Genomic DNA, 23,941 nt, shown 5'->3' with positions numbered 1-23,941 from the left:
TCCCTAGTAGAAAATTGAGAAATACATATGTATATATTAAACAATTAAAATCCTTGAAGTTTAAGCTCTACTGACATGCTTGTTATAAAAGTAGTTTTCAGTGAATGATTTATTTTCAATAACTGCATGATTAAGAGTTGACTAATATTTCGAAGTCCAATTCCAACTCCAACGGTATATAATATCATTGCTATTGACATGCTGTTCCTGAAGAGCATCGAGACTTTTATTTCTGACAAAATCAAGAGAATTTTTCCTATTTTACAATTGTTACAACAAATTTGTACTTAGGTATGAATCTGATAAACTATATTTAACTTACTATGAATTTAGCTACATTGTAGCAATCAACTCTCAATTGCGATGAAGATATAAATTTTAAGTAGGATATAAACAACAGCTAAATACATTCAATACAAATAACGCCAAATATAGTATCGCACTTCACACTAATACATCTGTTCATTATAAATGCAATATACTTATTTCGTAGTTTGTTTTGTCAAACAAACACAATCACCTCACAAAATTTAAAAAATTACTTCAAAACTTTCATCTATTGTTGAGGTATAAGGTCAATATTCTTTTCATTATAACCCATTTACAACATGTGCCGTATCAAATTATGAAAAGGAAGCGAGGTTTGGAAAAAACAGACATAATTTGAATACTATCTGAAATTTTGTCTTTTATTTCACACTACGTTACAAGTATTTTATTAAGGATTTAACCTAACTTGAACAAAATAAGCAATTTTTGTCTAGTTAAAAAACGGATAATGAAAAATATAACCTTGGAGTTTCATCCAAATCATAAGAAATTATAATCTAAAGTTGAGAAGTTATGACCTCATTTTATCCTTTTGGTGTATTAAAATTTTTGCTTTGATAAGAAAATTAAAGAAATATTCGCACATTTTTAGATGTAATATAGTCGTGCAAAAAACTCTTGTGCGAGAAAATTGATTCAACTCAAAGCTTGCATGGTGTCTACACATAAAAATTGTTAAAAATAAAGCCAAGATTGAAATTTCGGGGATAGACTAATGATAAAACTCAATTACCACACATTGAAACCTAGTTTTCAATATTAAATTTATTTTAGATTGAATTCGTTGCACCTGATTTTAATTGAATATAATTTATTCATGAGAAAAAACAGTTTTAGAAAGCGACGCATCCTTTCTAAAAGGATAGGTGGCAAGGAATTCAAATTGTTTTCGTTTGATTTGCTTGCGAAAAAAAAACACAGTCCAAAGGTCTTTAACTCGCTTTTTATCAGTGTTTTCAACAATTATGAAAAAATGTAAAAACTAAAGTATTTATCAATAAGAATATTTTCTTTCTGTAAATACTAGAAATAAATGAAGCTAATGCAATGTAGCTAAAGCATTTTACAATTTTAATTTTTCAAAAATAGGATCAATTGACTGAAGAGTGTTTATTTCTTTTCATTACCCTCCCAATACATCATCTTTATAGTCACTATTTATGGAAAATTTCATTTTCGTCATTATTCCAACCAGTCTGCTCTTCAAATAATGAAAAACCCTTGTAACTTAATTGCTAATTATTCTGCGTATATTTATTGCTTGTTTGTACAAATCTATGAAAGAAATTGCAAAGCTTTGATAAGGTAGGTCAGTTGATGTGGGAAACATTTTTGAAAAAATAAAATATAAATAAAAAGGAAAATTTGTAATGTATAAAAATGATGTTTGAAGAGTACGTGGTATACATACATGCATTCAATTTGTGCACAAGTTGACAACAGCTGTCAAGTATTTTGCATACAGCATCTAAGGCACTTTAACATGATAGTACATCAAATGATGAGATGAAGCAAGCAATCAAGTTTAAAAAGCTCATTAACGCAAGATGTCTAATGTGGTGTGAAGTTAATATGACAATTTTATATGCAAGTTATTATAGAGAGAAAATGTAATACATAACTAACAATTCTTTATACGCAAGTTGCTTTTACGATAGGTACAAGCTGATATTTAGATTATGTGTTCTCAGCATGCAAGAGAAAATATTCCAAAAATTAAAAGTATATAGAACAATGTAGATTGCGTCAAAGGAAGTCAAAGGAAAAAAGAAAGTGCATGCACTGTTGAATCAAGAGCTCTTTCACTAAGGAACATTGTGGCCATTACTAAATATTCTTTCATCTCAAAACTTCCTTATCTTAAATAGTCTGCCAAAACACAACACAAAAATGTTTGTCGAAAAAGTTTCGATACCTCAGCCAATTTCATAATAGAGGGCAAAATTATCTTTTCATGTATACTAACTATGAACATAGTACAGTTATCAAAACTTGTATACTGAATATATTGAAATAATACAAAAAGATATGAAAATTGAAATAAAAACCTCACTTAATTTAATTACTTTGTATACTCTACACACACATATGTTTATATACACTGAAACACAATAAATTCATTTTCTGAATATCTCTTTATGGTAGGTCAAAACTTTGATATAAGTTTGTGGTTAGTAAAATCAAGGAATGAAATCTGCTTGTCATGAATAAAATTAATAACAATCCACGAATCGTAATAGTGCACAGAAGACAAAATTTTTAGGGAGAAATCTGACATGAGAGACTATTGTAAAACATGTTGCCTCTGGCATACTTGAACATGCATAAATATATATTTTTCTTCAAGGAAAACAATAACCTTATCGATTTTGTCAACATATATTGCGAATGAAAATAATACAAGGAAGCCGAAATTCTCAGGTTACCAAAGAAATTGCTATCATGGTAGTAAGACCATATGAATTGTCTACAAACAGACAACGAAAGAAAAAATTATTGCAGTTAGGGTGTTAATCATAAAAAATTATCTAAAGAGTCCCTTTAATGGAGATAAGTGACCATTTTAAAAAATTTCGATAAATTTAACTGCACAATTTCAATTCAGTTTTGACGATCTGAGCAAGTGAAAATTTATTTTTATGCATTCGTTGCAATGATATTCGTTGCTTCGCTGCACTTCAACCTACTGTAATGAAACATTTTGCAATTTTTGTTTTCGTGCGAAGGTGTTGCGACAGTTTATGGACAAGTTGCATGTTTAGTGCAAATAGCTCAATTAATACTTTAACAGGTAAGTATTTTAAGCTTTTGACTTTTGAAATTAAAGAGAAATAAAATAAAATGAAATAAAATAAAATTCCATAAGTGGAATGAGTCAACATCTTCAGAGCAAAAGCAAGCGCACTTTGCTTTCAACATATGTTCGATGATAAAAGTTTCTTTGTTTCAACTGAATTTACTAATGGTTGCGAGGAAACAGTGCAATTAGCAAGTCATTATTATAAGAGCCAATTAAAGCTATCATTTGCAAGCTGTTTGATTCATCTTTTGCATAAATTACAAGGAACAATAAAAACCTCTACATAGCTAGCACATTACTACATTAGTCTAAGCACACAGCCACTTGAACAGCACACACACATCCTGGACGGTTCAATTTGGATTTACTATGAACTTTGCTATTGATCATCCTGAATTACAGAAGCCGCCTCCTTTTATGGATTTTTCAAATATGTCACCGTTAAGTCATCATTATGCACCTTATTATCCAAGATGTGGTGTAACGCCACCAAGAAATGATTATAATATACCAAGTTACGGCAGTAGAATGAACTTTCCATTACAAGTGAATCATCTTGGACCACCAGCTCCGCCAACTTCTCATGCATATCTTCCGTATGTTTCACGAGAGATGTATGAAGGTAAGCGAAGAAAAGACAATCAAATGTTGAAATTGGATCGAATAATCTTTTAAGACCTATATTACGTGATATAGTTTGTATTAGCAATCTCAAGGAGATGTGAAGTATACGTTCTCTGAGCTTAGTTTACTTAATGTTTGAAAAAAATGAGCGACCATTATAATTGACTCAACGGAGAACTATTCCTAAAAGAATCCTAAAAGAAATGACACTTTTGGTACTTAAGCTTTGAGAAATTTATATTTTCAACTCAATATTTTGCTAAGACGTTGATAGCCTAATTCATCAATAATATTTTTAACCAAGCCAGTCAAAATCATCCGATCGTAAAATAAAGCAGTTCAACAATAATCTTATATGCTACCTAAAGCTATGTACTCAACCGGGTTTGTAGCAATCATAAACTGCTGTACAAACTGACATGATTTTGTCGATCAAAAGGTATTGTTATTTAAGTCGAACGACGACCATGAACATCGCACTGATTGAGGAAGAATTTATAGCTAAGCTATAAACAAACAACATTTTCAAATATTTACTCATCGAAAATTATACATCCTTAAAAGAATGTTGATTTTTTTACAGATCATTCCGACGAACCAAGATTAAACAGTAAAGGCAAGCGTCCTCGAAAACCAAGAACAATTTACACTAGCTTTCAACTTCGTGAACTAAACAGAAGATTTGAACGAACACAATATCTTGCATTACCAGAAAGAGCTGAACTAGCGGCAAGACTTGGCCTCACACAAACACAAGTAAAAATCTGGTTTCAAAACAAAAGATCTAAAGTGAAGAAACAGGGTAAAAATGACGGTGAAATAACTCCAGAGGAAAAACCACTCCAGAATGTAAACACAAATAACTTATGGAACAATAACATAACAAAAACCGAGAACGATATTAATTCATGTTCCCCTGACTCGGATCCTTGGTCACTAGCACATACTCCATCGATAGACTATCCAGCATTTCAATCGCGACATTAGAGAAAAATTATTAATTTATAAACAGTGTCTTAACTAGTGTTATTTATTGACTTTAAATCATTTAAAGTATATAAACATCAGCGAATTACCGTTTTCTCACATCAACTGACCAATTTTTGGTCGTAATTCGGCGAGAACCATTCTCTGCACTCGTTGTAAATATATTAGAATAAAGATATTGAGCTAACTTTAATATTGCTGATATGACATTGTTTATAAAGGACGGAGAAGAGCACTTAAAAAGTGAAGTTTCTGTCGTGATCAATGTCGACGTTACTTGAATGAACAATAAGACAATAACATTTGTCAAAACTTTAACTAATCAAGCAACAAAATAATTGTATGTAGATGTAGATATATTTATTAAAGAGGAGAGTGATGATTCAAATGAAAAATATATCCAAACTCACAAAACGGTTTGAGTTATATATAGATATTCACTTCACTCGATCGTGTAATGCATGAAAAACTTTATCGAAACATCCGTTTTCATTATTGTGCACGCAAGAGTCATTGCTAAAGTTCAGTCTCAACAAAACTCCTGAGACCACAGTGTTATCAATAAGCTTTAATTTTTTTTCGAAAAACAATCCACAATATTTATGATTTTAGAATTAGCTGAAAATATATGCTTTTGCAAGATATAGCTGAATTGTCAGGAAACCGTGTGCATTTTAAATTTATTCAAAAAAATACTTGCTAATGAAGACGAGAAAATACATATATTGTACAATATTTTTCAGTTGTGTAAAAAGTTCGAATAGCTATATTTCGTATCACGAAATATTGGACAAATGACTTTTAAACCGTATTCATATAATTATAATATCAAAAAGAAAAAGACTTATACTGACAAGAAAGTGAAAGAATACACCCTACATGTTATGTTGGAGATTATGAATATATTGCCGTGAGGTTCAGTCGTGCTGGTGCCTCTAAAAACAAAGAAATAAAACACTCTGTTGATTACACACAGCGGTATGTCTGTTGACAACCAAAAATGCTTAACAAAACATAAGTCCTTAATGCACTTCTACCAATAATATTCTCAGACACCTGATGTGTCGTTGAATTGAACGACTCGTCATTTAGATGATTTAACTTTATAAATATTCCGAACTATTTTTGACTTCAGTTATAGAGCTATTATCAGCAAAATTTCACATCAAAAGCAGATATTGAACTTTACTGTAAAATTCTTACTTGGTTTTGTGTCAAAGTGGCTAGACTAAAGACTCAGCAGGTGAATGGAGTTAACGATCAATTGGAATATCTAATGCAGTGTTAGCAAATTATGGTTATTATCACTGTTTATACACAGAGAATTATCACAATTGCACGAGAAAGTTTTCCCGCCCAACGCAAACTAAACCTTGCATACATATGCATGTACAAAAACAATATCTATGTGCTGAGGAGGTTTTTTTAAATATAAGTAAGAAAACAGAAGACGTTGAATATTGAAAGAGAAATAAGGACTAGGTAACTATATAAAGAACTATTTGTAGTCAAATATAGTCATCAAATGTTTGAATGAAGTAGCTATATCATTTGATGAATGGAAAATATTATGTGAAGCAACATGACATTAAAATAGAATAATTTTAAACGGCGATTTAGCAATACATTTTCACTCATTTAAGCTCTAAGTATTAGTTATTACAAGCCTAATAGCTACGTCTCTTTAATCATGGAAATGTCTTAGCAATCATTTTATTTTAAAGTTTTTTTCTTATTCAAAGAAGTAACTAGATATGAAAAGAAATAATTGAAATTTAAAGCACAAATACAAAGTAGCATATTCTCGAAGTCATGAGTAACAAGCAAGCAGTGAGCCAGTGACTGTTTTACCTGTGAATATTTTATTAACCATATTGTCATAATTATATGAACATTATCTTAGAAAAAAGCACGCTCAATGATGTGAATAATTCATCAACAAGAATCGAAGTGTTCGATAGATAAAGATATTCAACATTTATTTTGTTTTATTGTCAACTGTCTTTCTTAATCAAACACTTTTACTGATTAAAATCTTAACTTGCTATTGAGATACATTTGATAGCGGCAAGCCTTTCACGTGTTTGCAATGTGGCAAACAGGCTTTGCTCTAGAACACATAAAAGTTATTATTTAAAATTTGCTGAATAAATATAGCAAAAAAGTTCGTGGTTATAGCAGAATGTGCACAATACGATTTAACAAAAACTTTCAATTACTTCGTTCGTGTTTTGGAGAGAACTTTATGAAAAAAGTTAAATGAAAAAATTCCCATATTTAGCCATTTAATTATCAAAAACAGTATAATTAAAATGGTTGAACAAAATATGGACAAAATATGTTGAATGATAATTATCAAATATTTTTAAAGAAATTTCGTTATTTTGGTGTCATTTCCAATTTGTCGAAGTAAAGTTGCATTTTTCATGTGAAGATCGAAGCAATCGTATAATTGGTGGTCCATTATCTTCATGAGAGTTAAATGACAGCACAACAAATTTCAAATGAATACATACATAGTAAGAGTTAAACATCTTTAAATAAGTATACACCATATGCTAGCCTTAGAAATCACTTTCAGTACGTAGGCTTTAGACATAAGTGAACAATTACGCCAAAAAATAATGCATTGTTCTCATCATAACAAAACAAGAGCAGAGTTTCAAATCGAAAAATCTGCAATTTGTTATTTCAACGATTGATTGTGAAATTTCGACAAAAATATTATTTTTTCAGTGAGATTTTCAAATTATATAGATGTGGATGTTAACTTTCTAAATAAAAAAGTTCATCCATTGAATCATTTTATCTTCGTGACAATCCTGCATTATGCAACGTCATTAAATACTTTTATGTCAGTGTAAATAACTAATCGCAACATTTACTATCGGACAAGTAGCTAGTGGTTCTTTACTATCAGAAAATCATTAAGACAAAGTTGCAAAACATTTATGTGAGAACACTGAACAACACACATTTCATTGTTCAATCTAGAAAGTGAAATATTGTTCATGTTTCTTCTAACAGACATCTGAATAAAACATTGACATACAAGATGTCTAAATTAACAAACATTGCTTCAGTCAAATACAACATAATGACACAACTGGAAATATTTTCATATTGAGTTTGTCAGACCTCAAACTATATAAGATATTGCCTGTTGCGTAGCGGAGGAAGATAGGAGCCTTAGTTCTACTTGCAAGTGGGGGGAGGGGGGAGGAATTACATATTGACTTTTGTCGCTATGGTTGCGTAGCCAGCCACCAAAATTGTCGTGTTATAAAAATTCGGGGTAGTTTCTAATTTTTTTAGCTTTGAAAACGCAATGAAATATTTATTTGCATAATACTCGTGCAATTGTGGTTCACAAGTATATAGTACGCTATTAGTTTTCATGGTTCTATTAGACGAGTGATTGCTGACCTAGTTTTTCTTTCGACTCTCAGTAATTTTTCATTTTGCAGCTGTTTATACATGTGTTCAATAAAACATACCTTTAGGTAGCCAAAGAGGCCCCCAATTGTCATAGCCCTTAGTTGTTGACCTAAGCATATGTGGCTAGCGAGTGGTACGTCACTGGATATTACTATCATACAATGCGTTGTTGGCGTTATTGAATATGACGTACACAAACAAAAAGAAATTTTTATGACATACTCCACTTCGATATTTGTTTTTATTGAGCACTTTGCCACATTTCTTTACAGTCTTAAGAAATTGTACAAGATAAGTTAGAGAAACATATGAACATGAAGATAGGTGATTTTAATAATGAGAGAAGTGTCAGTATATAACGTTGACATGTAAGACGTTCTTGTATTCAAAAATATTTTCCATGTTTTGTTTCTGCTAATTCGAAAATTGTTGATCGAGAAGCGTTTTGTTACAGCTTATGAAGGCTATCTATAACATTGCACTTACTTAATTAAATAAATCTATTGATTATGTAACGTCTAGAGCTTTACTTGCGAGAAATACATGAAATGTTTATGTACATGACATTTATAATATGCATCAACAAAGGTTGTTGTATATAATATCTAAGACAAACGACATGTACCTAAAATTTTACTTATCAGTAAAATTATGGCAGTTTTCCCAAGCTATTCAAAACTTTTAGCGTGTTAAAATTGCTGTAGCAGGATTTGAGTTAGTAATGAAACTCACTATAAAGCAATTTATTATCACATGAATTGTGGAAAGAAATTATTTGAATCATACCTCCACTCATTGGTAATTTAACTACTCAGTTCAGCAAATCATATGCAAATTTTTTTGACTATGTTTACAAAGCGTATCTTTGATAAAGACACATAAAATGTTGTTATCTTGCGAATTCAACAGGATACTTTAGATATAAAATATTACTAATTGCCTGATCAATTATAAAGAGAACGTTTATAAGTTAATAGTTTTTATGGCAATTAAAAAGGTAGTAATCCAAAGACAAAATACAAACTTTTTCATTATTTGCAAAGCAATTTAGTGGTGAGTTAAACATAAATAAGCTGCTGTTTATTACAATTAAATATATTTGCAATAATACTTTTACTTTCTAATTACAGTACTACGATTGTCCAGTTTAAAAACTACAAAATTAAATAAACGAGATATGACAGCCATGTTATTCTATGTTAAATATAATAAATACCTTTTGTGAAATGAATTCAATCATTTACAATCAGCTTAGCAAAACAGCTACGTGTTGAAACACAAAGAGCTTTTTATGAAAGAGCGTCATACAGTCTTGGCCTTAGAATCTAACTATCAAAATAAAAATATTCAGTTATTTTCATTTTGAAATTTAAGTCAATAAAGAACTAAATGCAATAGACTTTTAACGAAATCAATAAAATGTTTTGACTGGTGTAGATGTAGTAACTGATACCTTATTTCGCACATTTAGTATGCATCTCAATTAAATCAATTTCAAGTTTTAATACATAATTTTATAGCAAAGGCTAAATAGCATACAATATAATTTCGAGCAGTAAATTTATAAAACTGAACTTTTAAATACGTTTACAATATGATGTTTTTCCGTTTTAGCAGATTTTGAAAAAGCTTTTAGACATATAATTAGCTTAATGTGGAATAATTGAGATATGTGTGGGTGAGAGAATGTTCTTTTGACGTTCTATACAAAACAAATACAAATGAATTCAACATATGATGTTAACATTCCATTTACTTTATGCTTTCAAATTACCGAAAGTGTATTTTAATGAAACTGTTGTCGTCAATAACAAATGCAAAGCCTCCCATGTACAATATCATACATTATCTTTGATAGAAATGCTATGGAAACATTGAAGGATGATTTTACATTGACATTGTTAAGAAAATTTATGCAAATATATGATTTAGGCAAATATATGATCCAAATAAGTTTTATTCTTTACAGGCTTTCTATGATTTTCCTTCCGTGATAATTACAACATCTCCACATACTAAGTGACAAAAAGAGCAGTTTAAAGGAATAATTGTTAAACTATTTAAACAGTTTTACAACCGATTATACAATTATACTTCTTATTTTAATTATACCGTTGACTTCTGGTTACACGCTGTCTTCATTTATTTATTAATTGGTGAAGCTGATACAAAAAAATTATACAAATAAAATTATTTTCGTAAAGGATAAATAGTCTAGGCTATAAATTTGACAGTAAATAAATAACATTTTAAGATGTCGTGACATCTAGAAGTTCATGGGGGATTATTTGTCGTGGTCACACTTTGTGTGTTTGTGTACTCTCAATTGTTGACGTCAGCAGACAACAAACACGTTTTTATAAAACAGAAGAAGGAACGCACCTGCTATGCTCCAAAAATAGAAAATGTTTCAAGTGTGCATTTAGTCGCACGAGAACGCAAAATCCTAAATCATTAAATGATGAAAACAAAATTCGTCGTAAGACTGTGACTAAGCGTGTTATATTGTTTAGTAAAAATCTGTCTTCTTCAGCATTGGTCATTTGCAAGTACATATGAATGGTTTCGTGTCGGCAGGTACTTGATTTTGATGATATCAAGTACTTAATAATCCTTGAGTTTCAAGAAGCTTTGAAAGAGTCAAGGCCACAGGAAATATATGAGTGTTCAAGACATGAAAAATATAAAGATATTAATTAACACAAAATTCCACGTGATTTATACAAACAATTATATCCTTCCAAGTGTAACGCGATGGAAATTCTGTCATGTAAATATTTACACGTATTTCGATGTCACAGAGAAAATTTTTCTAGATATGACAGCGTGCTCATATGGTTCATATTTGTGATAATGTTTCTGTTAAAACGTATTGCTTTTCCAGCAAAAGCATTTGTAAAAATGTTTTCAATTTGATGACGTTGATCTTGCATTAAAAACCGCCTCTTCGCGTCTTCACAAAACCATAAAAGCATAGCTGAAATTTTTTCAATGAAGACTAAAACGTTTCTGGTTTATTCTTTTTATTGAAATATTTTGGAATCAGAGCCTATTTCTATTTTGCCTGCTTATTCGAACTTTGCAAGTCATTCATGTTTATTATTACCATTTGCGTTCAACTGGTAAGTGTCCCAAATTTTCCCGTTTGTTTACGTTTCAAACGTCACGTTTGTCGACGAAACGCCGTGTTTCAAATTAGAAACGTAACGTTTGCTCAGAAATGTGTAACGTTTGCTCAGGAATGTGCAGCGTTTGCTCAGGAATGTGTAACGTTTGCTCAGGAATGTTTAACGTTTGAGGAACATTTTGAACAGGTTTTGGTCATGTGATTAACATGTTTATACGATTTTACAATGATAAAATGCTGTTGCAACTGAAAATTACATCTGTATACCTTAGGCGATCAGTAAAGTTTGATAGTTGACCATATAATATAAGAAAGAGCATATAATATAAGAAAGAGCGTGACGTTTGAAACGTAAACAAACGCAAAAAATTTGGGGCAGTTACCAGTTGAACGCAAATGGTAATAGCTAATAACAATAACATACATGTATTGTAATTGTTATGTATTTTTAATGAATGTTATTAAATATAAAGATAACATGTTATTATTATTAAATTACATACAAAATATATTGTTACGTATAATAGCCATCCACCAAAAATACTAAGACAAAAACATATTGAACTTTAACGTCTTTAATTAGAAATGAACATATTCATGTGGAATTTTGTTAAAAGCTACAATTTTACAAATTATTGCTTGTCATAATTTTTAAAGCAGTCCCTAGTTCCCAGTCCCCACACTCCTTTCTAAATATGTTGTAAAATATTGTCAATGAAAGAATGTGTTTACTCCAACTTTTAAACTGATGTACAGAGTTCAGGGGCTGTTTTTCTTGTTAAGCAAGTGTAAAATACTTGCATTTAAGTATGAACAATTTTAGGATTTTTTCAGTTAGTCACGCATTATGACGTCAAACGCAGCAAAAATGAAAAAGTATCAACTTTTTTTGATTATGACTTTGGACCAATCGAATTACTTGTTTTGTCAAAGTTGTTGTTATTATAAAACAGGGCAAAATACTATCTACGACTAACCATGAAATGGTTCAATCAGCTTTTAAGTTTAATTTTCTAAAATTAAAAGTACTTTTTCATTGTTTAGAGCTTACTTTTTACAGTAAGATATATAATATGCAAAATATTTCGGTAATTTGTTTACATTTAAAAATTTTAAAGCCAGGCCTTGTGTTTTAAAGTTAATTAGCTGTGATCTCACCAAGTCAGTTGGCATAAAGCAAAGTCTCAGTGTTTGTGTATATTCACCATAAGAAAAGAATCTTTCACTGATAAAAACGACTTGCAACAATAAACACTTTTATGATGTATTTTGACTTTCAGCACCACTAAACCTCTCATTTAAACCTAAATATGTTAGCTAATTAAATATGCAGTTTTTCTACAATGGAAAGATAAGAACTTTTTTTGTAGGATTCTTTAAATCTAAACTTCGATAAGTCAAATCATAGATTCATTTTTATTATAGATGATGAGAATGTTGGACTAATGTCATTGTTTATGAAAAGTGAGAAGAGAACTGGATACTTTCTACAGTGTAGTATAAGTATCAGACACTATGGTAAATAAAAAAGTATTTTCGAGAATTTACATAAAATATACCGTGTTATGAGAACAAAATTCAACACGAAATTGTAATTTCATTAACATTTTACAAATAGCTACATCAGTTAAAGATGTTTTGATGTCGACAGCCAAGAAGAAATTTCTCTTTTTTCACTCTCCACGTACACTAGTAGTCATTATAAATTCCTGGCAAGGAGCAAAATGAGTAACGGACATTGGGATGAAATGAATTTAGTGAGTAATTCTGTGAAAGGAATACATTTGTATTTCTCAGTGACCTATGAATAGCATAATGAGATTGAGCCAGCGCCATTTCGCGTTCAGCGGCAATTTTTCTTTTCCACTTTGTTCTTCGATTTTGAAACCAGATTTTAATTTGAGTCTCGGATAGTTTTAAGCCAGCGGCAAGCTCCATTCTTCTACAAACGCTAAGGTACCTGTTGTTTTCGAATTCTTCTTCAAGAACCTTAATCTGATGTGATGAAAATGCAGTGCGCTTGCGTTTCTTTGGCATATTAGGTGAGACTCCAGTTTCTGTCTGGGTATTTGATGCAACACCAACAGGAGAAGCTAATGAAGAAACCAAAAACTTATTTCAGTATTATGAAAGAACAAGGTACATATTACGCACAATTATAGGACAACAAAGACCTTAATTATGCACCCTTATTTTATAAATTGTTATAAATGTAGAATTGCATTCCTTCAAACTCAGTCAACTTTACTGAAAGTACATATGTAATGACGATTTTCATCATTTTGAGAAAAACCTTTTTGAATCTGAGCAAAACACTGCTTTGTATTAATATATATTATAAACCATGCATTCTAAATCAGGGATTTGTTATGATTTAAAATTTTTTTGGTGACCATAGTATGCCTAAAATTCACTGCTTTTCTAATGATGTAAAAGTGTTCCATGCTATAACACCATTAAATATTTCTAAAATATCAATCATGAACTATATATCTTAATAATGAGAAGACTTTGAACGCAAAATAAAAACTTAAACATCGTTTTTCCTGAAAGATTTATCATTGTCAGGAAAACACAACAGTTTTACTTTGTTGAAGCTGATCAAGACATAAATGTAATCTACATAAGACTATTTTTAAAGTATTGATTACTAATGACTGAAAATATAGAACATTCTCACTGGTGCGTAATTAAAATTTGAGATTCTTAGTCCATTATTTCCCAAATTTATTTTTCTTACCAATGTAGGCTTTTTGGTCGTTTATAATTGAGTACATTGTACGGGACGTGTTCAAAATTGTAGAGGCAACTGTTGATGATGGATTCAACGAATCACTTTTTCTTCCTTCATTTTGTAAATCATCACTTTGCAGTTCGACATAAGAATCTTTTGGAAGTGGTTTTCCTGATAAAGTTGTCAACTTCGAATCCTTCAAAATATTCTCTATATAAAACCCTTTATCTGTCTCCATTCCTAAAGTGAACAGCTTACTAAGAGTCAGTTGAAAAGTGATTGCTTCAATCTAAAGGGACGGCTTTTAAGACACAATGAATCTTGTTTAAATGCAGTCAGGTGTTAATCAGTAAAAACACGACGAAATATTTCAATTATCAGTCGAGATTGACTTTTAGATGATTTAACCGTCAAACGAAAGCTGCATGTCGGCTCATTTCTTATGCTGTTTTATCATATAAAATCAGTGAAAAATACTTGTGAACAAGTCATAATTTCGTACGTATTTCGCCATTGAAATTTTTTAGCCATACGAGAAACGATCGTATTCAAACCAAGACAAAGCTTTAAAAGTTTCAATCCAACATTCTAGCATATATTGTTAAGACTTTTTCGTATTGTTACAAATAAATATTCCTTCCTTAATTATGGCACAAGAACGATTGTATAAAACGGTGCTCATGGTGAAATAATTTGATAATTTAAAATATAATTAGCAAACGTTTTCTATTGTTGAATAACATAATGAAAATTTTATTAATATAACATTGAAAGAGCATGATCTATTTCTCTCGGCAGTATTCTAAATATGATGAAATCTTTAGCAACCATCCCCATAAAAGTAAAAGAAAAGATCATAAGCAAAGCATAATTAAATAAATATATTTACGATCTAACATTGTTCTACTTTTCATAGGCCAAAGCCAATTCTATAGCATATTACTGTCGGTAATGACAAGCATGTGGCACAAAAAGCCTTTTATTTTAATGCATGAGATAACGATACCTAACACGACTGTTTCATAAAAAAAAAACGCAAATTGTGTTCACTAAATCAATTATCAATTGATGTTTTCGTTTCTCTTGAAAAAAAAAGTAAATAGTCTTTGACAAAATGGAAATGATTGTCTGAGAAAGATTTCCTGCGCAATGATAGCGATCGCTTAGTTTGAAGCATTTCAGACGATAAAAACACATGAAATGAAATAATCTTTGCAAGCAATCTAAAAAATTGCTCATGTAATTAATCTCAATCAAAAAGTAAGATGTGTAAATATCAAATGAACAGATTTCTTCAAGTTTTTTTATGCATTTTCAATAAATTTGAAATATTTGAAATTATAAGTATTTCATATAAAAATGTACTGATTATTAGCTATATTATATAGTATCATTTGAGTATGCTAAAATTCTCGATGTTTGCAGTATGTTTTCCATGAAAATTTTGGTAGAAATATCGAATCTATATTTGAATACAGATTTAGCTACACCTCCATACAAGCCTAGCAAAGCTTTTACTCGAGCTCTTAATTTAGAAAAAAAGACAAAACTTTAATCTCCTTAAACAATATGGCTGTTCCGTTCTACGAAAACGGCTCAGAGTAAACAAGGCACGAGTCTCTTATCAAGCTAAACTCGTATAAACACAATATTCAAAGATCAAAAATTTCGCTGTGATAAAATGCAGCATAACAACATAGAAAGTTGGCTGTACACATGCCCGGATTTATTTAGGAGGGACTAAGAGATGTAACTATTGGCTGCCATTGTCAGCAACTCCTGAAAAAACCCAGTCTTCATGAGGCTAAGAGCAGCCTTTAGATACCAAGTTAAAGCTGAAATAAACCAGCTGCAAATATTATTATATATTTGGACACTGTAAATACAACATGATTGCTTCTCAAGTATAAAAGAAAACAGAAATTAACTTCGTCAAGTATAATTAGAATTTTTAATTTGCTACGTTTAATTACAGTTCAAACAAAGCTACAAACGCTTGTCCTTGTAAAATTAATCATTTAACTTAGATGCTTATTAATAAAAATTTTGTCAGAAAAATTCAATATTTATAGTGAATAAAAAGACTTCAAGCTCAGCAATATGATAGCTTTATTTCATTTATATTTTCAATTATACATAACAGTTGTGTAGGCAGGCCAGCTGTGGTACGCCTGGATTGTTCTCAAACACACCCAAATAAGATTGCACGTAACTTAGTCGTCCATATGGGCTTTAAACATATCTGTTATAGTTTATAAAATCTTTTTGTTTATATAAGCTTCTGAAGCAAAAAAATTTCACCATAATGTATCTCTAAGAAATAGTAAGCAAGTTTGATCGTATAATGTACCTAGATCTTAGGATAAAATTTTGCAAATGTAGAAAATATTAAAAGTGATAGAACGCTTGTTGTATAAATTTTTATTATTTTAATATAAGTTATTTTGATTGTCAATGTTAATGTTAAAGACATGAATAAATTATAACCGTGAATAAATATATTTACTGTTCTAGTTTTCTTGAAAATAATCCATTTTATAAAACAGTATAACTGAAACATACTTATTGCTGAAAAAGAAAACGTTTTCCATATTTATATAAAAATATCAATGCAGTTATATCATCACACCTTAGCCCAATGGAAATTATCTTTAATCTTATGACAAACAACTAAAAAGTTAAAATACGACAGGACATCTTTGCACTTTGGTTTCAATGTTAGCAATAATTTTTCCAAAAGATGACGTACATACGAAAACTCGCACGCACCGAATTATTATTGCTTAAAATTGCTGTTTATGAACCTCACAATAAAGGTTCCGCCATATTTTCGCTCGACGGACATTTAAAATTTGCCCAACATTTCAAACTTTCTTTGGGAGCTTCCTCACTGCCCCCGTCCCGTAAGCCTAAGATGGTTCATGTTCGTAGATTGAAATACCTTGCTATATAGCTATACATTTAAATATACATACAAGGTTTTGATTTCGGTCATATATTCTTACTTTATTACGGTTGAAGTAAATGGTTTGAATCCGGGAGTATCGTTACATGTTTGTAGAAGTAGATCGTCCAGGTTAGTAAAGTCCTGAGAAGGACTGTTTTTGTTGTTGTTGTTGTTGACTATCGCTAAGGGTGTCGAAACGTTAGTCAACATCAACAACAACAGTCCTTCTCAGGACTCTACTAACCAGGATGATCTACATCCACAAACATCTATTACGGTTGTTAAGCAACAACAAAAAAGTGCTATATGTAATTATTTCTGTGTGCAAAATTATATTTTGCGTAGTAAATCTTATTTCCTTATATTGTGTTGGGTTTTATTTATATATATGAACAAGTACAGTGCAAATTTATACTTTGGCCAGTCATTGGCCATTACTCACAAGGAAACATTTAAAAATCCTCTGCAGAATAAATCCTGTTTCTTCTAATTTTCAATGCATTGTGGACAAGAATTTATTGAACTATCTGACCTTATAAATCAGGCATTTGTCCTTCTATGTCAACATTTATTGGCAGTTGGTCGTTTCAAACCATGAAGATATTTGCAAAACTCAAAAAACACTTCACCGAGATGAATTGCCAACATGGGTTCTTAAACAAAGTGAAGTTTAAAACAAACCAGTAAAAAGATCATTAATGCAATGTTTTGCAAGTTACCCTGCCTTCATCCTGGAAATACCACGATACAAAGACCAGATTGATGTCACTTTCCCTCTACATATAAGATTGATTTTTTTCACCTTTATAGCTACTTTGTAAGATAGCACAAGAATTCGTTGACTAAAGAAATAACATCCGTACTAAAAATAGTTGATGTACTCACCAATTTGACAAAATACCTTTGGTTTGACTAGATTTCAGAAAAGCATTTGATTTGCTAAATACTGACAATATCTTCGTTTCCCAACGTAGTTAAGTTTTTAAGCATGCTTATAGTGACTTGGGTCCCTAAATAAATAGCATCAGCAAGAAAAGAAAAACTGGCTGAATTTCTGTCATTTTAGGAGTCTCCTGCTTACAAAATCAGTGCCGTAACTTAACGTTACAGAAGAAGACCATTGAAAATGTTGTAAGAGACTTTATTAGACAAAGTGCCCTTGTATTCCAATATAACTTACTGACATACCTCAGTAAAAACCTCAAACGTATCCAGAGGCGAGCTTGTTAAATTATATCATAGCGATGACTTAGATCGCATTGAGCTCTTCAGCCTCTTTATGCACGTGAAGTCTTGTGTTAAAAACTCTTTAATTTGCTGTAAATGATCAAGACCATGTATAAATTATACAGCATTTTACCATCCTTTAATTTAACACACTAGGTATTCCAAAGAGATTTAAAAACTCTTATATTCCCATGTTTGTGTACAGAATTTTAATACTCAAACCAGTCTTTAACCAACTAGAATAATCTAGCTTTTGCTGCAAAAATTAACATGGAAACAAATAAATTATTATTATAGAGCAAGTCAATAAAAGAGCTATATAGCTACCATCATTCCTTAAAAATAAATTCATAGACTTTGCATAATTTACAGGCTTCAACTAAAGCATCTACTTCAACAAAGTTCAAATGATAGGAATTGTGATTACTCTTTTTTGATGCGTCATGATGCAAAATGATGCGATATTTCATTTTCTTGTGAAATAAAAAAATTGCATGGGGATTATTACTCTGCAAACCATAATGTCGAATTTTAAAAATAAATTTAACTCTAAGCGGAAAGACTCCTGCAAAAGCAAAAAAACATGTATCACTGAAGTTATTCAAATGATGAAAGATCTTTGTGATGATTTCAAGGAGAAAAAGAGAAAAATTAGGTGTATGTATTGAAAGGAACAATCAGTGACAAGAAATGTCAATAATCAATGTAATTATTCATTATAAACAGATTGTTATGCGTTATTTTATTCACAATACATTTAAACTAATCAACAAAAATTCCAAACTTTCATAAAACAGCCTCAGTGCACAAAAATTGTTTTAGAAAAGACGTCCTCCCTTCTAAAGATTACTAATCATACGATTAGTTTGCATCTCCCTGACTTAAGAGGCGAAAACAAAAGTTCAATAAGTATATGCAATAAATTATATAATAAAAAGATCAAATGGGAAATGAGTCATTTGCTTTAAACAGAGTCATCTAGAACAGCCGACAATTTAAAGAAGTATAATATAAAACAAATTCGGAAGAAACAAGACATTTTGAGTTTGCAAAATATGAATCAAAACAAGACGAGAAGTAAACTGTAAATTTTCGACTTTATTTCAAAGTCATCCTCAGACAGAATGATTCTGATTGAGGATGACTTTGAAATAAAGTCGAGAATTTACAGTTTACTTCTCGTCTTGTTTTGATTCATATTTTGCAATCTCAAGATGTCTTGTTTCTTCCGAATTTGTTTTATATTATAGAGTCATCTAGATTAAAAGCACTAATTGCCAATCGAAAATCAACCATTTTATTAAAGATTTGATATAATTGCTAATGTACATATATTTTATTTCCACCTAGTAGTCATTTACAATGTAGACTATCTGGGAAAATATCCTTGGGAGAAGTTCGAAGTTAAATTATAAGATGGTTTTGTAATGGGAAACTGTTTTCTTAATAAATTGTTAGGATGACAACAATAGAAATTTTCAGGTGGACGGTAGCTTCCATCAAAATATTGTAAATTTCCAGTCGTAAAACATGGCATTCCATTTGAATGACTAAATAGACTCTGAGTATACAAATTATGAGCGTACTCCATCTGAGCAGCCATCTTCCGTTTCCATTTTGTTCTACGATTTTGAAACCAAATTTTTATCTGTGTTTCAGTAAGTTTTAGAGACTTAGACATTTCAATCCTTCGAGCAACCGTAAGATATTTATTTCTCTCAAATTCTTCTTCAAGTTCCTTGATTTGAGTAGCTGAGAAGGCCGTTCTTGGTCTTTTACGTTCATTAATATTCGTTTTTTTGTCTTCAAAACTCTCTCTCGTCTTTACACCTAAAATCACATTTCACATCATTTGTAATTTACTGAAACGTTATGAAGGAAAAAAAGATTTTAACAAAGCATGGATGGTTTTCTTATTGTTGCACTGTGAAAAAGTTAAACTTATAGAATAAATTTAATTGTTTCATACTAATTGCACATCAGCAATTCAGCATAGTTCAGTGTAAATAGATGAAAATTCTTTCAATGTCTGTCAGAGGATCATTGAATCATTGGATTTATGCAAATATAAAGATTGTCATGCAAATTATTAACAATTATAACTGGTATAAGATTAACTATAAATTTTCTGTCTATACATAAAAAGTGCTACGACCATTTTAGCATTTTTAGGTGATTATCTTCAAGTTATTTTTCATATTCAACATAAATGTAAAAAGTTTTAAAATCTTCACTTCACAATTTAGTTTTGATTGAAAACTTTATCTGTACTTCTGTACTTTTCAAACTTTCTAGATTATTGCTATATCAACGTTTCACAATATTAGTCACGCTGTTTTACAGTCAGGAGTTCGTATGATTCATATCAATGGTTTTATCCAATGAACAAGTATATTAATAACAAATTTGTACAAGGACTAGATTACATTTGATAGCCATGAATCAGCTGTTGTATAAGCTAGAGTTTTGAATGTCTGCGTTTGCAAGAACATGATTGAAGAACACAAAATGAATAGATAACTATTTGAGATCTTTGTTGTGGTAAGCAATTACCGACAAGTTCTACCCCCAACTGACAGAAAAGCTGTATGAAACACGTTGTTTAAATGAAAAGATTTATCCTTTCAAAATTATAAGCATGATGAACTGGTTGAAAAAATCTTTTGAAAAAACCAGAGTAAAATTACAATTTCAAATTCATTTGCAGGCATCATCGCAATATTTTATGTTTTAAAATAGCACTTTCAAGCATTAATATAAGTATATTTAAAATTTCGAGCAATTCAAGTCATTGATTCATGTAGATCAACATAGCATTCGAAAAAACAGAAATTATAAAAGATCACCTACGATATAAAATTGCTATTATCTACTTAATGTTAAATCGTTTATCACTTAAGAAAGAGAGTTTTAAAGTGTTGAAATATGAAAAATGCAATTAACACGTAATGATTACATGGTGTTTAAAATTTTTTATCCTTTCAACGTACCTTCTCTTTCTTTCAATGACATATTATCATTTGACACCAAAGATGTCGCTACCATAGTTTCTGATTTGAACAATTCAGTTTTTTCTGCCTTTGTTTCTATTACAGGAGCACGAGGAAGATTCAAAAGGCTTTCGATGCAAAACGAAGAACGACCTAACTTATTGCTCTCGGACATAACTTTTCTAGTAGAGCTATAAAAAGTGCTTGAGATAACCTATAAAGTATTACTGAATGGCGAACACGTTTTTAGGCAAACATTGCTTATTAATGGTTTTAATACAAACGCAAAGGACTTTTAATACCTATATCCAATTGGCGCTAATTATCTCAAGATCTCTGATTGGTTGCGGCTTTCTACAAGTTTATTAAATGAAGTGTAGTTATATTTTTTTTCTAATGTTAAGCGCTAATGTTTAAAACAAGGCCAATCAGATGAAATAGGCCTTGTGCAAATTATCTCGGAAATAATTAGAAATGACTTATGTATAAACACAGAGCTTCATAGTACAAAATCGTTCGAAATTCAAGACAAATTACGAATGCATGTTAACGTGTCTGCTTGTCACCGACAGTAACATTGTTATCATTATTGTGACTGTAGTGTTCACGCCAAGTTTTAGAAATACAGTTATTATTTTAGTTCCCCGCGGTAATTTAATCAACTATAGCCGATCACTGCAGGAGTATATCGGTACAATAACAGTGATCAACAAAATCAGTGTGACTTTAACTTTTACACACTAGTGTTTTACTACCATATAAACTCTCATTATGTACAAACATATATGAAAGTCAAAGTTATTATGACCTTTTTAGACCAAGAAACAGCGGACACGTCCTTTTGACGTCACAAGTTGAAAATAATTCTGATTTCTTGTTGATCAACCTTTCTGTGTTTTATAATAAATATAGCTAATAAAGAGGTTAATTATCATTATCAAATAGATTTTTCAACAAAAATAGTAAAAATATGACACTAAAAAGCTGTATTTTTTTCCTACAAAAACATGAATATAAATCAAACACATTCTTATTTCTGTTTTTTTCCTTTTGTTAAAAATAAACTATAAAATCTAGTATCGCAATATAAACTATAGTTAGTTTGCTATATATTTATAGTCATGTAAGTGTTTTGTTTGAAATCATCTTCGGTAAATTAAAAATAACCCTTGGTATAAGTTATAAATGACGGATGCTTTGAAGTAGATTTACTCAAAAAGACCGGCTGATAGGGAAACTGCTGAGCCTTGCATTATGTGAAAACAATAAAAGGGTTAGCTCTCGGCAAAAATTCTGATTACCGCGTTCCCTTTGAGCTTTTAAAATTTTAGCAGCACGCAGAAGTGTCATTTTATTTCCATTGATTTTTTCAAGGATTTAATGAATACAGAATAAGCTACGATTATTGCACCAAGACACCATTCATTTTAAACTTCGAAGAAGAAACATACAAAATCATAGTTAATCACACAATTCGGCAATCGTATTGATCTGATCAAAGCTAATTTTTAATTAGGATAATTTAGGTATTCTTTTGATGATGGACCTCTTAAATAACTCTGTAAAAACGCTTTCCTAGCTATTCTTTAAAACAATAAAATTTAATAACTTTAGCCCAAGCGTCAAACTGCGATTTTATCTCCTCATATCGATTTCTCTAACAGAATTTCACGCTCCATAAAATTTTTTACAACATATTGTGGAGATATCAAAACAATTTAACAAAAACTTGCTCAGTACAACGTCGTTGTAAGAGTTAACTGTCATTGTGACAAACTCAAAGTGCATCATCGTCCAAAATAGATCAACAAGATGATTACATGCTATATAATTCAACACTATATTAAAGAATAAATGAATGAAATTCTTTTGTAATAACTAATGGAAAATTGCATGTGAAATGTGTCTTAAACTAGGGTAGCTATCAAAACCGTATTTCACCATTTTCTAACATAGAAGATTTGACAGTGATAAACAATATTAACAATGTCAATGAAAAGCAAAATCGGATACACTATTACACACAAGCCAAGGAGTAATGCTACACAAGCTCTCTATTTCAATAAATATAAATAAAAATATAAAAAAAACAGGAATATATATATATATATATATATAGTACTCAATATTCTATATATTAGAAGAGTGTAAGATAAAATGAACTAAAATAAAATGGACAATTGTTTGCTGTCGCTCCGAGTAGCGACAGCCAACAATTGTCCATTTTATTTTAGTTCATTTTATATCTATATATATATCTCAGCTAAATTATTTGTAGCTAAGTGAGCGAATATTTAGAGTTCTCTGTTACAAGGAACAGACTATACGGTCATACGTTTTCAATATTTTAGTTAGCAAAATAAAATGAAAATAGACTGTATAGCTTGTAACTGAATACTTTTAAGGATATAAATCATTAAATTATTGAGTTCTCTTATGAAGATGTCAAAGTTGATTATAATTTTTTAAGCGTTGTTTTGTATATAAAGCCAGTGTTAATTACAATATACTATTATTATTGTCTAACCACAACTTCTATCGGCGAATAACAAATTTGAGGTTTATATTCAATCTGTTCCTTTGGTTTTGTTTTTAATCATGACTTAACGCTAACGATTTTTTGAAGCATTTGTTTGATAACATTAATTAGGAGTGATCAATTTCTATTGCAGCATGTGCAATCTGATATAAAGTCATATACTGCTAAGTCTAGTAAGTTCAGTTGAAATAAATTGTA

The 23,941-nt window shown here is 30.4% G+C and overlaps 2 protein-coding genes and 2 long non-coding RNA genes across 4 annotated transcripts; 2 read left to right on the top strand and 2 right to left on the bottom strand.

Annotated features, from left to right (window-relative positions):
* The first annotated feature begins 3,410 nt into the window (after nucleotides 1-3,410).
* Nucleotides 3,411-5,155, top strand: LOC124440061 (homeobox protein DLL homolog). The gene is made up of 2 exons (XM_046990391.1): nucleotides 3,411-3,752; nucleotides 4,338-5,155. The coding sequence occupies exons 1-2, from the start codon at nucleotides 3,500-3,502 to the stop codon at nucleotides 4,739-4,741; spliced, it is 657 nt and encodes a 218-aa protein (XP_046846347.1). The 5' UTR covers nucleotides 3,411-3,499; the 3' UTR covers nucleotides 4,742-5,155.
* Nucleotides 5,156-5,444: 289 nt separating this feature from the next.
* LOC124440064 lies at nucleotides 5,445-9,512 on the bottom strand. The gene is made up of 2 exons (XR_006946537.1): nucleotides 9,396-9,512; nucleotides 5,445-5,676 (listed from the first exon to the last, which is right to left on the bottom strand). It is a non-coding gene; the product is annotated as an uncharacterized LOC124440064 (long non-coding RNA).
* LOC124440063 lies at nucleotides 5,993-13,040 on the top strand. The gene is made up of 2 exons (XR_006946536.1): nucleotides 5,993-6,223; nucleotides 12,732-13,040. It is a non-coding gene; the product is annotated as an uncharacterized LOC124440063 (long non-coding RNA).
* A 6,448-nt stretch (nucleotides 13,041-19,488) lies between these two features.
* On the bottom strand, nucleotides 19,489-21,479 carry LOC124440062 (homeobox protein engrailed-1-B-like). Its single transcript, XM_046990392.1, has 2 exons — nucleotides 21,205-21,479; nucleotides 19,489-20,044 (listed from the first exon to the last, which is right to left on the bottom strand). The coding sequence occupies exons 1-2, from the start codon at nucleotides 21,377-21,379 to the stop codon at nucleotides 19,584-19,586; spliced, it is 636 nt and encodes a 211-aa protein (XP_046846348.1). The 5' UTR covers nucleotides 21,380-21,479; the 3' UTR covers nucleotides 19,489-19,583.
* Between the last annotated feature and the right edge of the window lie 2,462 nt (nucleotides 21,480-23,941).

This window comes from Xenia sp. Carnegie-2017, unplaced genomic scaffold, assembly GCF_021976095.1.
Source record: "Xenia sp. Carnegie-2017 unplaced genomic scaffold, XeniaSp_v1 HiC_scaffold_2, whole genome shotgun sequence".
Lineage (NCBI taxonomy): Eukaryota > Metazoa > Cnidaria > Anthozoa > Malacalcyonacea > Xeniidae > Xenia > Xenia sp. Carnegie-2017.
Note: the sequence above shows the minus strand (reverse complement) of the source record. Positions and strands in the feature narration are given on the sequence as shown.